Source organism: Lutjanus erythropterus, chromosome 16 (genome assembly GCF_056507025.1).
Source record: "Lutjanus erythropterus isolate fLutEry1 chromosome 16, fLutEry1.hap2, whole genome shotgun sequence".
NCBI classification, from domain to species: Eukaryota; Metazoa; Chordata; class Actinopteri; order Lutjaniformes; family Lutjanidae; genus Lutjanus; species Lutjanus erythropterus.
In genome coordinates this window covers 27,966,549-27,986,297 of record NC_139332.1, presented here as the reverse complement: position 1 = coordinate 27,986,297, position 19,749 = coordinate 27,966,549, and the positions used below count along the sequence as shown (strand labels likewise).

The 19,749-nt window shown below is 39.2% G+C and overlaps 1 protein-coding gene across 8 annotated transcripts in view; it reads left to right on the top strand.

The window, feature by feature from the left end:
- Nucleotides 1–19,749, top strand: part of pleca (plectin a) — a 60,157-nt gene that overhangs the window by 12,771 nt on the left and 27,637 nt on the right. For 3 of the 8 annotated variants that reach the window (XM_084739981.1, XM_084739978.1, XM_084739976.1), the window contains exons 2-7: nucleotides 3,979–4,040; nucleotides 8,289–8,378; nucleotides 11,098–11,175; nucleotides 12,064–12,156; nucleotides 16,426–16,592; nucleotides 19,155–19,270. In XM_084739981.1, the coding sequence (XP_084596107.1) occupies nucleotides 3,979–4,040; nucleotides 8,289–8,378; nucleotides 11,098–11,175; nucleotides 12,064–12,156; nucleotides 16,426–16,592; nucleotides 19,155–19,270 (606 nt within the window). Of the gene's footprint in view, nucleotides 1–560; nucleotides 729–3,978; nucleotides 4,041–6,627; nucleotides 6,643–8,288; nucleotides 8,379–11,097; nucleotides 11,176–12,063; nucleotides 12,157–16,425; nucleotides 16,593–19,154; nucleotides 19,271–19,749 lie in introns of those variants that run through there. The other 5 variants (XM_084739977.1, XM_084739975.1, XM_084739982.1 and 2 more) reach the window with 3 other exon arrangements.

Genomic DNA, 19,749 nt, shown 5'->3' with positions numbered 1-19,749 from the left:
CCACATACATAGTTTTACAAATGAAATGAAATTAGTGTATGAAAGTATCTGAAATTTGTAGTTAATAGAATGAAACATGCAAAAAAGAGGCCTCTTTGGTCTCTTAGGCAGTTTTCTGTTTGGTGCAACTAACTTAACATCCACATTTGGAATGGGATGTAATCAGTGCAGAGGTCTCTTTTGGTTGGTTGCTCACTGAGCTGAGGGTCTTTGGTGAGGTGTGGTCCGATGGGTGGGGTTGGGGCGAACATAACGGCACACAGCAGGGCAGGGCCAGGAGGAGAATCCACCCTCTCTCTCTAAAGACCACTCTGTGGTGACTGACAGCTCCTGACATCGCAGCCCGCTGGCAGTTATTTTGCAAGAGATGGTGAAAGAAAAAAAAAAAACATCGGAGCAAAGAATGTTAGAGACACCAAAGGGAGGAAAAAGGGAGTAAGAGTTGTGTTCAGGAACTGAATCAGTGGCTTGAACACTCCCACTTAACTGCAGGATCCCACACTGTGAGGCAGCGTTTCAGGCAATAAGAAGAAGTGGAAGTCTCATAAAGTACACAACATCGCCTCTCTCAACCTGCAGAGGCTTTTGTTTAGTTTCTTATCACTGAGACTACTCCAGCATGGCGATGAAGCAGAGATTCAGGAACTACTCCTCTGACAGTGTGGGTAGTGACATGGTCTTCATAGAGGACTCCTGCTACCAGGGGATGCTCAAGGCTTACAGGAAAGGTAGAGTTTGTCATCATCTTTACATTGTTTCAGTGGCACTGTCTTAGAGATATGTTGTGTTTTCCTAATAATTTATTTTATTTAAAACAGAGGTTGTAGAAGTTTTTTTTTTGTAGTTTTAGTATGTTCCTCAGCTCACTGTTGAAATCCTCTTTGAGAATCTTCATTTTGTTGTCATGAAGAAATTGTAGTTAAGTCTAAAAAGTGTCTACTTTTGTCTGTGGTGGTCTTCTGCCTCTCTTTTATCAAACGAGCCACGCCCCTTTGTGTGTCATAATTTTTCCTCTTTTTATTGGTCAAGTGTGACGACACCCATCCACCAAAGACAGACAAATCAGTAAACAGGGCTTGCATTCATATTACTTGTTCATTCTTATTACTGTACAAAGACAGATTATCAGGAAAATAACTTAAACTTGCAAAATGACAAACACCCGACCAGACAGTGTGTTCTAGCACAGTTTTTAGATCAGTGTTCCTCTGTAAAGCTTTGGTGCTTTGAGCAATAATTCTAGTTTTGTCTCATATCTGTTCCTGTTTGAGTCTTAGTTATGTTTATTACACAACTTTGTTACATACTCAATTCTGATTGGTCATTTACTGCATTATAAGGTCTGTTGTTTATGAATAACAGGCTGTTGCTATGAATAACAGACTGTTGCTATGGACGCAGTTCTTATCATTGACTCTGTAGGAGCAATAAAATAATTTTTAAATCAATAAAATAATTCTGAAATTAACATTTTATGTATTTTTTAGTTAGTAGCTGTGTATTAAGCTACTTTGCATTGGGTCTTGCATCACCTTGTCAAAGTTTATTTTGCAATGATGATTCTCTGATGATGATTATCCCTTTTTTTTTTACAGTAGAGGCTCTAATCATCACGTCTAAAGCATCTGGACTACACTAAAATACATAGGAAAATGATGACTTGGAAAAAATGGCCCATATTAAGTAATACATCTGATGTGTACAGCAGTTTTGTTCGTAAAAAAAAAAAAAGTTTTTCCCTTTAACTTAAAAAGCTTCTGCTTCCCTTCTTTAATAAAATGAAATAAAAGTAGCCAGTCTTGACCTAAGCATGTGCAAAAAAATAGGCTGAATCTTTGAATTATGCGTACAGTTGGAAAAAAAACAAAAACAATGCAGCAGTCCTTTTATAAAATGTAATTAAAATAATACAATAAAAATTGACCACGTAATATCACAGTAGAAATCATCACAGTACTATTGAGACATTTTTTATTGCAGTGTTGTGATATTTAATATATTGTTACATCCTAATGCTGAGTACAGAGGAAATGCTGCAGATGCATCAACTAGACATGCTTTTCTCCTCTTTTTAAAAACAAAATAATATAAAAAAGCACATGTTGTCTTCTTCTGCTTGACACTCATCTGCATCTGTATTACTTGATAACAGAATGACGGGATGTTTTGCAGATATCATGCAGTCATACTGCAATGAACGAACAATACTGTTCTTTCAGGAGACCTGATATCTCGCACCTCATCTTCAAAAGTTTTTTTGCCTCGGAGGATGAAAGGAAACATCCGCAGCTGAGTTTGCTGCTCCAGGCTACAAAACTCTGCCAAGCTAACACATTATTTGTTAGAGGGATCAGTAAAGTTTGCTTATCTGAGTCGTGTGTTTCACTGGTCTAACTTTTTACATGTTAAGTGCAGCTTTCAGAAATCTGTCTGACCTTGATTTCACTTATTGTATTTAATGATTTAAAAAAAGTGTAATGTGTTTGCAGGATTTACTCTCCACAGATGAATCCTTCTTCTGTTTTGAATCACACTTATTCAACCTGGATGCAAAGTCATGCACTCATGATCAAATGACATAGTAGAATTTCTCTGCTTTTGAGGTTTATTTCACTTCTCTGAAAGTCACAAGTGTGTTTGTGAGTCATCGACATAATGCCACTCTGATTTGGGCGTTGGCACCGTGGCATGCTGTCTCCTTTGGTTTCTCTGTTCCCTTTTCATCTGATCACTTCTGTTACCCGAGCTTTGATCTCAGTTTTCATCCTGATAATGTTGTCAAGCTCCTTACACTGTGACTGATAAGGAAGTCACATATAATGGTTTTCACTGTCTCGTCAGTTTAAAAACATTAAGTCACATAATGTTGAATCACTTTTGTTCATAGACAGACTTGTTTTGTTACATCATACCAGCCTCTGTGTTTGACAAGAACCCTCGTTCCTCACTGAAGCCCCGTGGCAAAGAGGTGTAATCATTGTTTTGGTTGTTATCTCTCCAGAGTCACTGCCTGGTTGATAAAAGTTAGAGAAAATATTACATAACATATTCAGTACCTGCTGGTATGTGAGAGTCCTGTTTTGGATAAGGAAGACTGTGAAAAACAAACCAGCAACAGCCTTGCAAGGTAGAACATGTTCGTGGCTGTAGAAGTGCTAATCTGAGGGATGTCGGAGGTAATTTACTTGTGTTTCACCTGACAAGTAAAACACCTTTCTTTCTTTCTTTGTTTTGTTGGGCTGATTTTAAACCACCGTAAGAGGGAGTGCAGTTACTTTCTGTGTCACCTGAAGCATCTTCTGCAGCCTCTGTTTATGTCACATGTTCGGCGCTCTGTTTTCAGGCTCTTTTGGGGCAATATTTATCAGACTCTGTGCAGCTCTGGGAAGAACTGTACAAGTTATGTTTCCCTGTGGATCTCATCAAATCTGGGACCATAACTGTGGTTTTGGATGTTTTGGCTCATAAGATATAAATTGTGTTTACTGCAAACCATCTTCTAAATCAGTAGTTCCCAACTCATGGGTCAGGACTCCTATGAGGGGTCACAAAGTAAATCTTAGGGGTTATGGGGTGAAGGATGAAAATATTTTTATTAATGTCTAATACGTTATTTTGTGCATGCATCTTTACTATGTGCTTAAAATCAAGTTGCAGAGACTTGAAACTTGCATGAGATAGTTAATCAATCCTAGTTAACATTTTAAGTCGTGTTGATAGTCTCCTTTGAATGCACCTTCAGCAAAAGCATTACTGAATGCACCAGCTATTAAAATTTTCAGATCCTGATCAGAGTTGATTTCAAAGATGTTTCACAGCATGTTGATGAAGGTTAAACATTAAGTTTATAAACCAGTATGTTTTGGAAAAATGTTCACCAACCGTATTGACTATTTGGAGTTGATAAGTTCAAATACGCAAAAAAGTTAACATTGATCCAGATAAAACTGAGCCTGTGTTGTGTCTGTTTCTCCACAGATGAACGGGACAGAGTTCAGAAAAAGACCTTCACAAAATGGGTCAACAAGCACCTGATGAAGGTAAGATCCACCTCAGCAACACTAATGCTCATTCGGCTAGATTATGAAACCCAAAATAAGTGAATAAGGAGTTAACTTCAGCACATTTGGAGCATAACTCAAGACAAACAGCTGTCCTTAAATGACCTCAAGGTTGTTCTGTTGAAGTCAAATTCGAGCAGTTACTTTCATATCCCACCTGGTTACAGTAGCTTAAATTACACAAAAATGTTTCCTTAGGCTATAATGGGCTGTCTGATCTAACCAAGTCTCACTGCTGGAAAAAGTTACCTGAAATCAGCTACAGATGAACTAGATACTGAGTATTAAAAAAAATCAGATCTGGATTCCCTACATGTCTCTTTAAAAAAGTGAAACAGTTTGGAAAAGGTGAAAAACATTACACAAATTGCTCCTCCACACCATAAAATCCACACATGTTATTTGTGTTAACTGCGTGCGTGTGAGGGAATGAGTCACAGACACCTGGCCTCGCTTTAACTGGAGCTCAGGAAGAGCGGCATCATGGGCCGCGCTCGTTCAGGTTTCACATCTGGGTTCCAGACTACCAGGGCGGCTACTCGGGGCTCTGCAGGGGAACAGGAAGCTCCAGGACTCAACTCCTACACCCTGTGTGTGCAGGGGCTAAATATGTCTGCAGCCATGATACTGGTAGACATTACTTGTCAAGTGTTCTGGCCCACGAACCTTAAAATGAAGCGCTTCCTACTGTATGTGTAAAATGTAAGCCCCTGATCTAAGTAGTCAGGTGCTTAATAAAGGGCTGCAGCTACTAACAGTTATTTTCTGTATCAAATAGCTAAATTTGTGCTACAAATGACAAGTCTAATGCAAAGACAACAGTTTTAATAATTGATTGATAATTCAAATGATTTATCAAGTAGAGAATCAAAACCTTCATTTGTTTATTTCCAGCTTCTTAAATGTGAATTTTTGCTGCTTTTATAATTTATCATAATTAATTGAATATCTTTGGCTTTTGTGCTGTTGGTTCAGCAAAACTCTGGAACTTGTGATCAGCATTTCTTTTACTATTTTGTGCCTTTTCATAGACAGTTGATTTTCTGCCGACTCATTTAGCAAACCAGGTACCAGGAATTTTGATTTCTACTTTGAGGTCTTGATTAGTCTTGTAACTAACAACTGGGGACATTAACCGATTCATCAGCAGATCTAACTTTATGTGGACTCCAACTGACGTAAAGATTGTTGTATTTAAGTCAAACTCCAGCAGTTACAATTTCTGGCCACAGAATCTCATGAATCAACACAGACTAGTGCATCTGTCCTCTGTCCTCCCAGATCAAGTACTGTATCTTGTGCTGACATTTTTACATCCAGTGTTTCTTGACAATACAAAATATCTGCAAAATTAGGTACACAAGTTCACCATTGCCTTTGCAGATATTTTGCATCATACCAACCAAAACCAACCTGAAAAAAACGTGCCTCCAAAGCGCTCGCAAGAGTTCCCAACTGAGGTTTTTCAGAAGAGCACCTGACGTTTTCAGCTAGGAAAAAACAGTTTTGATAGACACAGTCCCTTAGTCTTCATTAAACGTTATCAAGAGGCAAAAAGCAGAATCACACTCAGAAACATCATGGAAAAGGTTTCAGTGTTTTTGAATTATATTCTGTATTTGAGTTTTGAGTTTTCCGTAGATACTGTACTTAAATCCACCCTGCAAATAGCTCAAGTAATGTGATGTTATGACAACAAGAAAAGAAGAAAATAATGCTCATACCCATTTATTTTCGTGTATAACAGGGTTTTCTCAGTTTCAAGTAATAACAGACTAGTTAAATTACATATGATACATCAAAATTGCCAGTATGTGTTTTTACTCATCTGCAATTAGATACTGTAGCCATGTTCTTGATTATCTTTCCACAGATTTTAGTGTATTTTAAGCACAGCATGGCTCTACCTGACGTGTTTCGCCTGACTGCTGCGCAGTCGACACGTTCAGGTTGATGAATTCTTGTTTTCACACGGGAACCCAAGTGTGTTAAACTATGAGGAATGTCTGCCATCCTCCATGTGCGTCCTGTGACACGAGATGACTCACGGCCTTTTGTCGTCAGTCGTTGTTTTTTTTGTTGGAAAAAATCCCTCAGATTTGGGTCCAAAAGACTGGAGCGGGTCGGCGATCTGGCTGCCCTCAAGGCGATTTGGACTCGTGGTCACAACAAAGTCATGAGATTAAACTATGAAGCCAAGAACGCTCCATTTCTGCATCCATCTGGCTCAGAAGTGCCATCTACTGTCATGTCTTACATCTCTCTTCAGATTACAGAGAATGAAAACCAGGCTTTATTCTGTTTTAATTAGGTTTTATGTATCCCACTACAATCCAGACCAGATTTCCATTCATAAAATAAGTGAAAATAGTTGTGAACTAAATCAGATGATTGAAAAAGAAAACAACCAACTGTCTTTGTCTAACATCTATCAAACCAAACTAGCGTCTGCGTGTTTGTCTTTTGTTCTTCTTTTCCCTCACGAGTCCCTGCAGTTTTATATCTTCTCTCATCAAACTGTTTCTTCTTTCCATCCTTCATCTTGTCCTCCATCCTTTCCCATCAGCACTGGAAGGCAGAGGTAGGTGCTGTCTGTGAGCAGAGTGCTGAGTGGACACACATTCATTTCTGGCTGCATGTCTGTGTTAACATGTTTACCCCCTCTCAGTCCAAACTTTACCTGAGCTCCTTAGCAGCTGACCTCTGACCTTTGTTCCCTTCATTTTTAACACAAGGACTCTTGTGTCTAACTGCTGTAGGAGCTTTCTCTGCAGTGCAACTTGTCTTTACACGTTTTGTAACTCGTTTACAACAGCTGAAAAATAATAATTACAACACAAAGTTTATGAGGGTTGAGTCTTCTTTTCATAGTTCTCATACCATTCCTATTGGTTATAATATAATATTGCACTTATCTCCTTAAGGGGCCGTTCACAGTAAGAATGATAACTATAACTATGTATACATAATTTTAAACATTGTTCTAACTGAATCAGATGGAGTCCACACCACAACTATAATGACAGTGACATTAGCAAATGATAAGCAAGTGTATATTTACAAAAACAAGAAACTTTATCAGTTTGAACATTAAATACTCTGTCTTTGTAGCTCATTCAATTAAAATAAAAGCATTTATTAATCATTGTATTCTGTTTTAATTACATTTTACACAATGTACCAACTTTTTTGGAAGTGGGTTTTATAATATTAGGCTGCAAATGACTTTTACCTGAAGTTCGTTTGTTCCATCCCGATGTCCTCTTTGATGACTGTCATCATAATTGATGCTGATTCATACAAAAGTATGAATACAATTTGTTTTCAGAAGATTCTCCTGACTCCTGTCATCTTTGAAGAGTTTTATAAACCCATATCCTTCTGCTTTTCGTTTTGTTTGTCTGAACAGCGTGCAGCAGTAACAGGTCATCAGAGCCATTTTCCTAATCTGCCGACACAGCTGGCATGCAAAGCGCCATTGTTTACACAATGTTATCGTTTATCAGTGTGGATGCTCATTATGTTTATTTGTGTAATTGTCGTTCTTGGTGTGGGCGGCCCTTTATCGCTGTGATTAGGGAACACAGCAACAACACCGTGCAGGATTTAAGATTGGAAGAGAAAATGAAGGCAAACATTACAATTTTTTAATCTCTCTGTTGAAAACATCCGTTAGATTTTGCAGACCAACTTTAACCTATTGTACTTATGATAGATGTTTGGTTTTCTGTGAAATGAGGAACTTCTAAGTCTAAGTAAACATCTTAGATAATCTGGTTTAACTGGGTGTTTGTTTACAACTGATCATCTAACCGCTCATGTTTCTTAACAAAGTTAACGTAGTGTGTCAGACGATACTTAAGCCAACAGGAATGACAGCCAGAATTATGAAAACAAGACTGAGGTTGTAAAAAATAAATAAATCAATGTGGACCCAGTTGCCACAGGCTGTAACTTTGGTCCCTCGCTGTTGTGTGTAAGTCCTTAGTTGCTTTATTCATTTTTACTTGACAGTAAGGAATTAAATCAAATGTGTTTGTGCCGAGTGTGAAATTCCTTTCTGCTCTTAGCGTTGAGGTGGTCTGGTTCCAGTCATGTTTGTGTTATGCAGTGGTTCACCACTGATGTTGACATGATGGGAGACTGAATGAAAAATGAATTTCGCTGTGGATCAATAATATATCCCTGAAAAACTTTAAAGGTTCGTCCCCTCTCTTCTGTCCTCAGGCCCAGAGACACATCACTGACCTCTACGAGGACCTCAGAGATGGACACAACCTCATCTCCCTGCTGGAGGTGCTCTCTGGAGAGACACTGGTGAGCTTTGGTGACCTTTGACCTTCAGATACATTAGGACATCTGCTTCTGCTGTAACCCCCCGTCCTGTCCTGTCCAAACCTCCTTATTGTCCCTGCTCTTATGTCCTACTGACTTAATTTGCAGTCATATGTGTTCTACTGTCCAGTCTACTCATTGTAATCTGCTCTGAATGTTTATCTGAGTCAAGTATTATTCTTGGGGGGTTCTTGTCTTCACTCATGCATGTGTTGACTTTGAGATTTTTGGACATTTCAGAACATGCTGAGGTTATGCGCACTTTTACTTTACTTATCTTAGCACTGTGTTTTTTGTTTTTTTTTGGGAACACACCGTCTGGTGATGTAGCCTTAAAACACTAATTTTCATTCTTTGCTTCCATCTCGTAACCTTTCTGCACTGACTTGTTTGACCCCTGGTTTTTCCTTTCTCTAATTCCTGTTTGCTGACCTTTGCCCTGACCTTTCCCCCTTTGCCTCTGCCTTCCTCTCTTGCGATGCTCTTGCTGTGGTAGCCGAGGGAACGTGACGTTGTGAGGAACGTGCGGTTGGTGAGTGGCGCCCGGACTGTGGCTGGCCGCCTCCTCGGGCGTGGCATGTGTCACCACCCCAGGTGGCATCTGGGTTGTGCATGATGACAGTCACACTCCCTGTATTGTCCCTTTTTTGTATCAACATCGTCCTCTTCCATTTTATCAGCGAGCCAGCAGGCTCAGGCGTCATGTAAGGAGATAAGAAGTGCAAATAAAGTAGTTTTCAGTCCAGTCATTTATACATGGTAGTCAGGTTTCCTTTATGAATTTGAGTAATTACATCTTCAAATTAAATTCAAACATTCAAATGAGAGCACAACCTCGATAAAATATGCTGTCCTTGTCCTTAAGAAACTATTAATTTGTGCATAGTAAAGCTAATAACTTTGTTATTTTTCAACCTGGACCTTATTTTCCCATGTTTTTGAGTGACTAATAGGAAAAACAATTTTTGAAACTGTTCCTGTATTGTGGGAGACCACTGCAGCCCTCAGCCGTTAAACGGGCTGCAACATAGTCCCTATGAACAATCACGGCCAGCAAAGTATATGTGCTTCTTTTACAACTGACAGGCTCAGATTGTTATTTTAAATGTCTGACAACGTTATGGAGAGGATCACTTCAGAGATAAAACTTCTTTTAAAGAATAAGATTCTATTTGTTTAACTAGAAACAGCTGTCCTATTGCTCGTACCAAACTTAGATGTTTTTAGTGTTTAAAATAACAATAGTGTGGTAAAATAACAGTCTCTGTGAATGGAGACTGGTGAGTTTGGTGAGAGCGATTAAACAGCTGTTTTTGGTCAAACAAAAAGGATTTTACTTTTAAACAAAATGGTTTATTTCTGTGGGATTCTCTCAGACACTTAGATTAACAATCTGAGCCTGTCAGTGGTAAAAACAAGCACTTTCAGTGGAAATACTTTGACAGGCAGTTAAAAGACTCCCACAATCTCGCACAATACTGGACCAATTTCAAACTGCTGGCCCCATTAGTCATTTAGACACAAAAAATAGGAAATATGGTCCAGGTTGAAAATACCAGTCACAATTTAAAGGACCATACCATACATCTGACGAGGTTTGGACTCTGGGATTTCAGAATTGGCCTCAAGACAAAATCTTTTTTCATTCAAGAAATGACAATATTCACACAGTCGTAATTTGTTGTCTGGGTTTCATTTTCTGACAAGGATCATGAATCCAATGCTTTTGGTCAGCAGTTTATGCCGGAATAGGTCATTTTTAACAAAATAGTTTCCTGTGAGCACAGGAAACTATTTTTATGAGGAAATTATGATGTAATTTTGATAAAGAAATTGCTCTGTTCTTTGTTATGAATTATCTCAAAGACATTTCTTGTTTCTGCAAGTTGATTATCAAACTGAACTTCATAGAATAGATGCAGATGCGTGCGTGGAAAGAATGAAGTCGATCTTTAGTTATTTTATGCTTTGAAAGTTGGAATAAGTTGTAGCTACCAGACAAACAAAGCACTGGTATGGTCCTTTTAAAATGTTCAGATTGAGTTGTGAAGGCTTAAATATTGGGTTCCCTCACTGTATTGAAAGCAAAGGCCAATGTTTCATCACTGCAAGCTGATGTGTTGACTAATTCTGCAACAAAGCTTCATACTGGCTTAAAGCTTAAAATGTGGAGCACCAGTGCATGTCATGGCCATCACTCCTCCCTCCAGGGGTAAATCTGTCCTGTGCTGCTCGATTCTGCTCGATTGGACTGCGCTTCAGTAAAAGGTGTTTCATTAGGTGCAGGAAGAAGTTTATTGCAGGTCTCAAAGAAAACGAGGATTGTGACAGATGATTGGGGGAATCACTGAGATCGTCTATCATTCATTATCATGCTTTCACCTGCAGACATCTTGGCTGGTTTGTTGATGCATTTCAGGGTCATGTTAGTGGTCAGATCTGGCGAAGTTCTGGCCAAATGCTTCGATCACAACCACGCAGAATTTGAATCACACTTCAAATTTGCCGTGTCTTAGTTTTAAGTTGAGACCATGACTGTGATGATTTTTATACAGTAGAGTAGATCTTTGTTTTAAACACCAAAGGTGTTGCTGGACACTGAACCACCTGTTCCTCAGTCATGGGGCCCTGCTGTTTGTTGGTCATTCAAATCTCATGTGTCCCCTCGTCCTGACGTTTGGTGTCTTCTCTTCTCTTACAGCCGCGGGAGAAAGGCCGGATGCGCTTCCACAAGCTGCAGAATGTACAGATCGCCCTGGACTTTCTCAAACACAGACAGGTCAGTAAATAATGACATCATTAATATGTCAAAGACGCAATTCTGATTTTTTTCTGTTATTAAACACAGCCCCACACGATCACAAAACCTGAAAAGAAAGAATAAGAGCCCATTTAAGCCAAAGTACCTTTTAGAACAGACTTAAATTGAACGTGCAGTTGAATGTATGAACATTCAACAAGAATTTTAATCTGGTTTAGACTTTAATTCAAGTAAAGTCAGAGATTTTTGCATAACTGATAATGAAATGTCACTGCATTAGTTACATATTTCGTGCACTTGCTTGTTCTGTCATACGGAGTGCTTCTCTCAGATGCCTTTGTTAGAGGTGTTTGTTTTGGCCTCAGCCTCTTGCTGTGTGGTTGTAGTTTATGAGTTCATGTGGGATCTCCTCACCGTCTGACTGCATAGTTTTTCACATGCTTTCTTTTGAGATGGTTAAGATGGTTTGTTGTGCTGCCATCTGACAGAACTTTATCTTTGCAAACAACTGTCATTTATTCTGTGTCAGTTTTGGAAAATCCAAAACTGTTAAATGTGAGGATTTAACAAGTTAATAAGTGCATCAATTTATGTAAAAAAATAAAGAAAGAAAGAAACTATTTATAATTCCTTAATTTAAATATTCTTCTATCGGTTTCATCCTGCTACTGTAATGTAACTGACAAAAAAAAGGGAAAAAAACAAAGGTGCAACACAGACTTGCAAATAGTGTGATTTAAGATTTGGCTGTGAAATCAACTTTAGATACATGTGTGACACACAGAGCTGCAACTGATCTACTGCGTTGTATCACAGGACTAAATATCTCTCTAATTTACAGTGCAAATTAATTAATGTAAAATTGACTATTAAGTTTTTTTTTTATATATCCGTGCACCTTTTCAGGTCAAACTGGTCAACATCAGAAATGATGACATTGCAGATGGAAACCCCAAGCTGACCCTTGGGCTGATATGGACCATCATCCTTCACTTCCAGGTAATGTGGGACTCTTTAAGTGAAAAAAAATGGTCTAGGTCACTGTAGTAAGTAAGTACTAAGGCAGTGATGTTAAACTATGGCATTTGAAAGAAATTATTAGAGACAAAAACTCAGCTAGCCATTGTTTAAATTACATTTCCTTGCATTTTGCATGTATTCATAGTGAACTGACTGAGTCCAGTTGGGAACGACTGAATCACATTTCCTGAAACAACATGTGGTGTTTATCCTGTAAAATGCACATTGGCGCTCAGTTGCATAAGATCAAATTCTTCCATTCTATGACTAACACGCGTTTTATACAGTTAACTTTCAGTACATTGTGATTAGCTTGCTTCCGCTGCACAGTAAGGAAAATCAGAGTGCTGTTCCCTCTGTGGGGTTCAATCATCAGCCTCAGTTTAGACTGATGTTGACACAGCAGTTACAGTACAGTGCAGTCCAACAGCCAATCATTTCCAAATGGGCTTTATTGGACATTTGGCAGCACTTATACTCATATATACAACTACCACCGGTTCTCCTGTCCTTGAGTGCACCAAGACTAAACACTAAAAAGAGCTATTCATTCATTTTTTTTTTAAAATGATGTTCATATGCCAGTGAATTTCAAGCCTTTTTACTCTTTTCTGTGATCCTGTGCACCTCTATAAGTTGATGTTAAATCTAAATGTCGGGGTTTCATTCAAACGGATCCACATTCTCAAACATAAACAGTATAAAACTGCTAAGCCCACACTGGAGGAAAGCATTCGTCAGTGGGCAGATGTGTTCCTGATGGGGAAGAGGAGTGTTTGGATATTCTCTTATTTAGCAGATGGGTTTGGTAGATTTTGGAAAAATGAGTGGGAGTACATGAAGATTCTTTGATGCTATAATGGGTATGATGGTTATGCTGGGGATGTGGATGTGGGATCCTTTTTCCCATCCCGTGTGACTCAGTGATTCCCTTGAGAAAGCTGGCAGGAGAGTGTGGGCGTGAAAGCTCAGAAGTCACTGCAAGAAACTGCATGAGAAATGATCTCCCACCATTTCATTTAAAACATATATAACTGAACATGAATGTAAAGATATTTTCAAGAGTATTTTTAAAGCCTCCCTCTGACTCCTTTCCTGATATTTTCACATCTAAAACGATGAATTAAGGAGTTACTTTAACTAAACCAAAGTTGGTGATCATTGGAGCATTGGAAAGATGAACCAAGACAGTTTTGGTAAATTTTACTTTGTTTCGGTAGAGCTTGAATAAAGTGTGTTTTAACAATTGTAAAATTACTGTCTCTGTAAATAGAGTCTGGTAACTTTTGCAAGACCACTAAAAAGAGTCTTACTCTTTAATAAAAAGGTCTGTCTCTGTAGAGATCCTTTCCATAATGTTGTCAAAATCTTGAAATAATAACGTGAGCCTGTAAGTGCATAACTGCCCATCTCACCCAATACTGGATCAGTTGGATCCCATGGGAAAACGGGGTTGAAAAGTACTGAAGTTGGGGGAAGGGCGCATGCTTATGCCACAACTGGCAGCAAGTCACGTCTGCTTTTGTGTTTGCTTGCTTTGTTTGCTTATTTTTTTGCACACTAAATGTAATGGCCGTGAGAGGTGGAGACGGATATTTTGGCCGTTCAAGTCATAAAACTAAAAACTTCGATGTAGATCCACTTAGTCATCAGGCAGCTATTATTTATATAAATCTCTTTGTTTTGGCACATGCTAGTCATCACAAACAATGGTTGAATTTCCTCTGCGCTCCCTAGGCGCAGCTCAGAGTTACTAATCCACAGGTGACTAGTAGAAATAATGGGCTTGCTTAGTGATAGAGGGGTTAGGTGGGATTCTCTCGGCGCTCTTAAAACAGGCTCCGAGGGCGGAGGTCCTGTTTCCATTCAGCTTCTGAGTCACTTCATGCCGACGTCCACACTGTAGCACCGGGGTTTCCCTTCTGGAGGGAAAATAGCAGAAGGAAGAGACACCTTCTTTTTTTTTTCCCTCCTCCACCCTTTCCTGCTAAAAAAGAGCCTGTGAAGTGAAATTGTCAGTTCTGCTATGATTCATCAACATACCAACACTGAAAATAGCGTATAGCCGCAATAAAGCCACACTTGTTCCTGTAAGAGACATTAATCAGGACTGGAATTGCAACTTTTGCTTCATGCTTAATGTTCAGCTAATATACAGCAGATATAGCTATCTTTTTTGGATGTTTTCCTGGTTATATTTCTAGGTAAAAATCAGAAAATAGTCACATACAGATAATAAATAAAATAGTATCAATAATCAAATAGAAGTTGGAGATATTTCTTTTGAACTGATTTGAGCCCTGAGTAGGTGAAGTTTGCTGCAGCAAGTCAAGTCATATAGTCAAATGTAAAAAACTTAAAAGGTTTCCTCTGATTGTTGCAACTTTTTTACAACATGTAGAGAGCCCCACCCATCTGGCACGTCAAGCAGACCAAAACAAACACAAAGGGCTTTTCATAAGTACCGCTTCTACATCTGATTATAGACATGGCACAGACATCAACTGCTGGGTGATGGATTAATGCAAAGTAGGTGCAGCAACTCGACCGGCAGCAAAATCAAATAGTTAAAACTCATGTTAAGTCTGTCGGTGTCAACACAGCACACCTTAGAAGACGTCTGTTTTGATTAAACCTGTGGGTTATTTTGTAGTCTGACTTCTTTCATGCAGAAGAATAAATTGCTGAGGGATTTTTTTTTATTATTTCTTGTGACTCATAGCTTTGCCTCGCAGCTCTTAAAAAAGAGGAATTTGCCTGTGGAGGTTCTGTTGCACCGTCCAACATTCATTTACAGGGGCCAGAGCCTTTATTGAGATTTTAGTTTGGAAGCTACAGAGTATAACTTTGTAAGATCAGTGACTCATAGACGTTCTAACTCTTGTGATTTCTGTCTGGCTCTCATACAGTATAATCACAAAGCTTTTGTGTTTCTCTCCAAAACAGTGAGTTTAATGAGTTTCATGTGTCCTTCAAGAGAAAGTGGTGGTTGTTGGTTGAGCTTTAAGATGTGACTCATGTCAAGTCTGGAAGAAATCACCGAGCAAACTGGAAAAGTTTTCCTGCCCTTCAACCAACACTTCAGTACAGGAATATATCAAAGGAAAAGTCAGATGCCAAGATGAAAAAAAGTCACCAAAATTACTATGAAAACCTTTTAATAAATGGAACTATTTATGGCAGCGTCTGTTACGATGATTAGGAAAAACTCTGCTTTGTTTGTGGATTGTTTAATTTTCCAGCTGTCCTGGTGTCTACTGTCTGCCCTGATCTTGAAATTCTTACACGTTACATTACACTCATTTTGAAGATGCTTTTGTCGAAAATGACTAACAAAAAAGTGCATCCAAACTCAAAAGAATCAGTTAGATGTCATCAGAGATTATAAGTGCAGCCCTCCCATAAAAGCAGCCGAAAACGTCTACGGTGCACTGGCTTTTTCTAAGCGTGCTTTCACAACTAACCTGTTTAATTCAGTTAAAACACACCCTGGTCCATTTGCCTGCTTAGATGAACCCTGGTGGCAAAAGGTGGGACTCTGGAGCAGTTTGTTTGTATATTACATATATTTTTGCAAGTCATTTAATAACCATTTTAAAATATATGCACTTCAACATAGGTATTTTCCCTGATTAACAGATCAAAAGCTGTTAAAACATCTGTTCTTGTATTCCACTTTGCATACTTTGTCAGTCATCAAGTCCATTAAAGTGTGTGACTGCGTTCCCACATTAATAAGCTTTGAATCATTACTGTACTACAAGACGCCTCCTTCTTGTCTTGTCTCTACCTGTTACTCATTATCCATAACATGCACTCAATTTGCAGTCTAATACAGCTAATAATACTTAAAAGCTTATAAGTGAGCTTTTTTGACAGCAAAAAACAGAGATATTCACACCAGAAGGATTAAAGTGCTGGGTAAACCTCAGTCAGTCAGCAGAATTTGATTTCCCCACATGAATCCTGTTGATGCAAAATGACAATCACCAAAATTGTCCTAGTCACCTGTCAGTCTGTATAACTTCATGTTTATTACTCTTAGTTTGTTTGTATAAAGTCAGTGTGAACAGAAAGTGAACCAGAACTAAAATGGAACACTGGATATTTTTTTTATTTTGATCCACGCCAAATGAACCAAACTACAGGTGTGAAAACACCACACGAAATAAGATGGAAGTAAATTTCCCATGTGCTCACTCTGTTCCTGATATGATTGCTGACTTGTTGTGCCGTTTCCTTGTTCAGATCTCCGACATTCAGGTCAACGGCCAGTCGGACGACATGACGGCCAAAGAGAAGCTGTTGCTCTGGTCTCAGAGGATGGTGGAGGGATACCAGGGCCTGCGCTGTGACAACTTCACCACCAGCTGGAGGGATGGCAAGCTCTTCAACGCCATCATACACAAACACAGGTGAGACACTGACTGGAGCGCAGCCCTGAGACTGGCAGGTTTATACTATTAAAACGTATCCAGGTGTCTTGGGTGGTAAGCTAAGGGGCAAAGGGCAAAAAATATAAAACTAAGAATTGAACATAGATCTAATAATGCAATAAATTGAACTAATAATTTGCAAAACGAGGTGATGGTGTGAAAATGTGTTTGAGCCAACCTGTACAACAACAGGATTATGAAAGGATGTCACAAACTTGCTGTGTCGAGGCATTTTTCAAACCACGCAGACACATTTTCTGGTGAGAGAAGCTTGTCTGGACTTGGGATCTTGTAACACCGTAGGACATGAATTTTATACACAGTTAAAAGGTCTTCTGTGTGACCTCTTGCATATTTCATGTTGCCCTGTCTTTTTTTATTTATTGCGCTACGTTCAGAGACAGGAATGCCAAATTAATTTTGTTCATTTTACAGCAGCACCCTGGACTTGTCAGGACAGAAGTTGTCGTCAGGTTATTGTAAATCAAACAGATAAATATCAAATCAGACAGACTTGAACTTCCCCATTCATTCATTCATTCATTCATTTACATCTGTGGTAACACTTAATTTTAATCCAGCATTTAATATTTATAAGCAGTATATGCAGTGAGCAACTAATAAAGGGTCGATGAAACACAATATAATGTAGTTGTAAGCATGTTTTTAATTGTTATTAATGTATTGTCAACAACCAGAACTCCTCCTGTGAGTAAAGTATCTGTAACAGATTGATTGAAAATGTGATAAAACGTCTGCTGTAATCAAATCAAATGTCATATCATGAGACAAAACATTGACTCTGATCTTGAAGAATTTTTGTCAGCTTTTTAGGTGAAAAATGAACTTCTGTGCTAACGGATTAATAACAAGTTTTAAATCTTCCTGTGCATGATTTGTAAATATATATAAAAACGTACTATTTTAAAAAATGCCCAAAGAATTTGTTCGAGCATCTGATCATATTTAATTGAGATAATGGGTAAATATATGACTGTTTTGAACACACTTATGTGTACGAATTGACAGGAGGTATTTGAAAACTTTTTATAGATGCTTTTGTACTTTTTCCTGCTGTGAAAATAGAATACATTCTAACTTACATGAATTCTGGCTGACCACAGCTGCAATAAGAAAATTACGAACCGTTAACAGCCTTCTTTCAAGCAGGAGCCTGTTTCATATTGGAGCCATATATTTTGGGTGGAGCAGCAGCACTTAAAGTCTGTGTGCTTGCACAGACAAACAAGCCCTGCAGCATCGCTCACTACCGATCACAAAAATAACATGTACAACCTGAGTTGGCACTGTTCGGTGTGACAAGAAAGATCGTTTTCTTCGACGGTGTGGGTGTATCACGCTAATGTGAGAAAAGGCTGCCCTGGAGGTATGCACATTGGAGGCTTGGCAGGTTGTAGCAAAACACAGGTACGCTAACCACTCTGCCGGAGATTCTTTCTTGGTGGAGGAAGAGCAGGACGTGCAGAGATTTAACAGCTGCAGTGTCTCAGCCGCGATCAGCAGAAACCCACAATGAGAAGAGATCTGGATTTAATCAGGTGTTACCGGTGGACTTGAGGCAGGATGAAAGCGATCTTAAAGCTGCCATAGAGTGGATTTTCTTTTTAACAACTTTTTTTCTAAATAAAATAAATACAATTTCGCTCACTCAGACTCCTTCAGTGGCGTGAACTTGACTATCGCTAAAATGTTGAGCGTAAAGAGGAAGTTTAACTCGAGAAAGAGGCGTCTGAACAGCGCCTCCAGCAGCACAGCAGGCTCCGTCAGTGACCTGGAGGACCGGGTGGTCATGCTGTGCGACGACATCCCTACCGAGAGCTCCTTCGACTCGGGCCGAGGCTCTCAGAGCCCAGAAGCCCGCTCCAGTCGAGGCTCCCAGAGCGAAGAGCACGAGTCGGGATCGGACCCTCACATGATTCACCTGAGCAGGGACAGACTGTCCTACAGACGGGCCTGTGTGTCAAACCGGGCACCCAAAGAATACTACATCCAGAGAGTGGTGCAAGTGTATGAGTATTTGTTCCGATTTTTGCGAAGTCTTTCATTTGCTGTACATTCTGTGTCCTCAAAGTCATCTTTCTCTTTGGTATTTGTGGGTATGAGATACACGTTTATCCTGCCAGAGTTATTTGATGCTCTGTGCTTGTGCCTACATGTTATTAGACAGCACTTATATTCCTGGCAAAGTGCACTCAGAGGCAGTGTGTCTGCCTTCTTTGTGTATAAAATGATGGGGGAACTTTAATTTTCTCTGGCAGTGAGGACTCTTGTTTTTGCCTGCCCTTTCTTGTTGCCTCCAGCCACATACATGAAATATGCAAAACAATTTTTACCCATCAATAATCCATATGGAATTAGAGCTGTCAAGTAAAAGAAAATGAAGACATTGCAAATGTTGAAAGGCAATTAATGAATATCTTTCAAACATGATTTAAGAAAAAGTCTTGATTGACAGTAATGACAGAGTCATTTTTCACTCATTTCCACTCACTGCTCTTCCTGCCTGTTCACTGTCTGCAGGCCCACTCTGATTGACATGAGCCAAGTTTACCGTCAGAGCAACCAGGAGAACCTGGAGCAGGCCTTCAGCGTGGCAGAGAGAGACCTGGGTGTCACCAGACTGCTGGACCCAGAGGGTGAGAGAAGACACACACAGGAGGAGCGTTAGAAATATTCACTATTACCTCGTCAGGGAATATTTGAGCTTGTATGCATTGTTTTTCTTCAGCTTCACACTATTGAAATTATGAATTAAGGGTTATTCAGAATAAGTTATCCTATATGATTAGCTCTACTGGAGTTAATGCCATGCTCAGAAATTTATTAAGAAAACCTCTTTGCTCCCACTTGTTTATCTAATGTGCTAAAACACCTAAGCCGCACAATAACACAAACAAACAAACTGAGGCAGCGGACCAGCAAGTCCCATGTTGTGTGAGGTAAAATTACTGGTTTTGTCCAAGAAGTCTGGTGGCTGTGAAGAGAGCATAGACGACAGCTTCACTTCTGTCGTAAAAGGCTGTCTAACGGCAAAGTCAAGCAGTGAAAATATTCTAAATATAGTGTGCAATTAAACTGATATTACACCTCCTGAGAAATGGACTTAACAGCATAA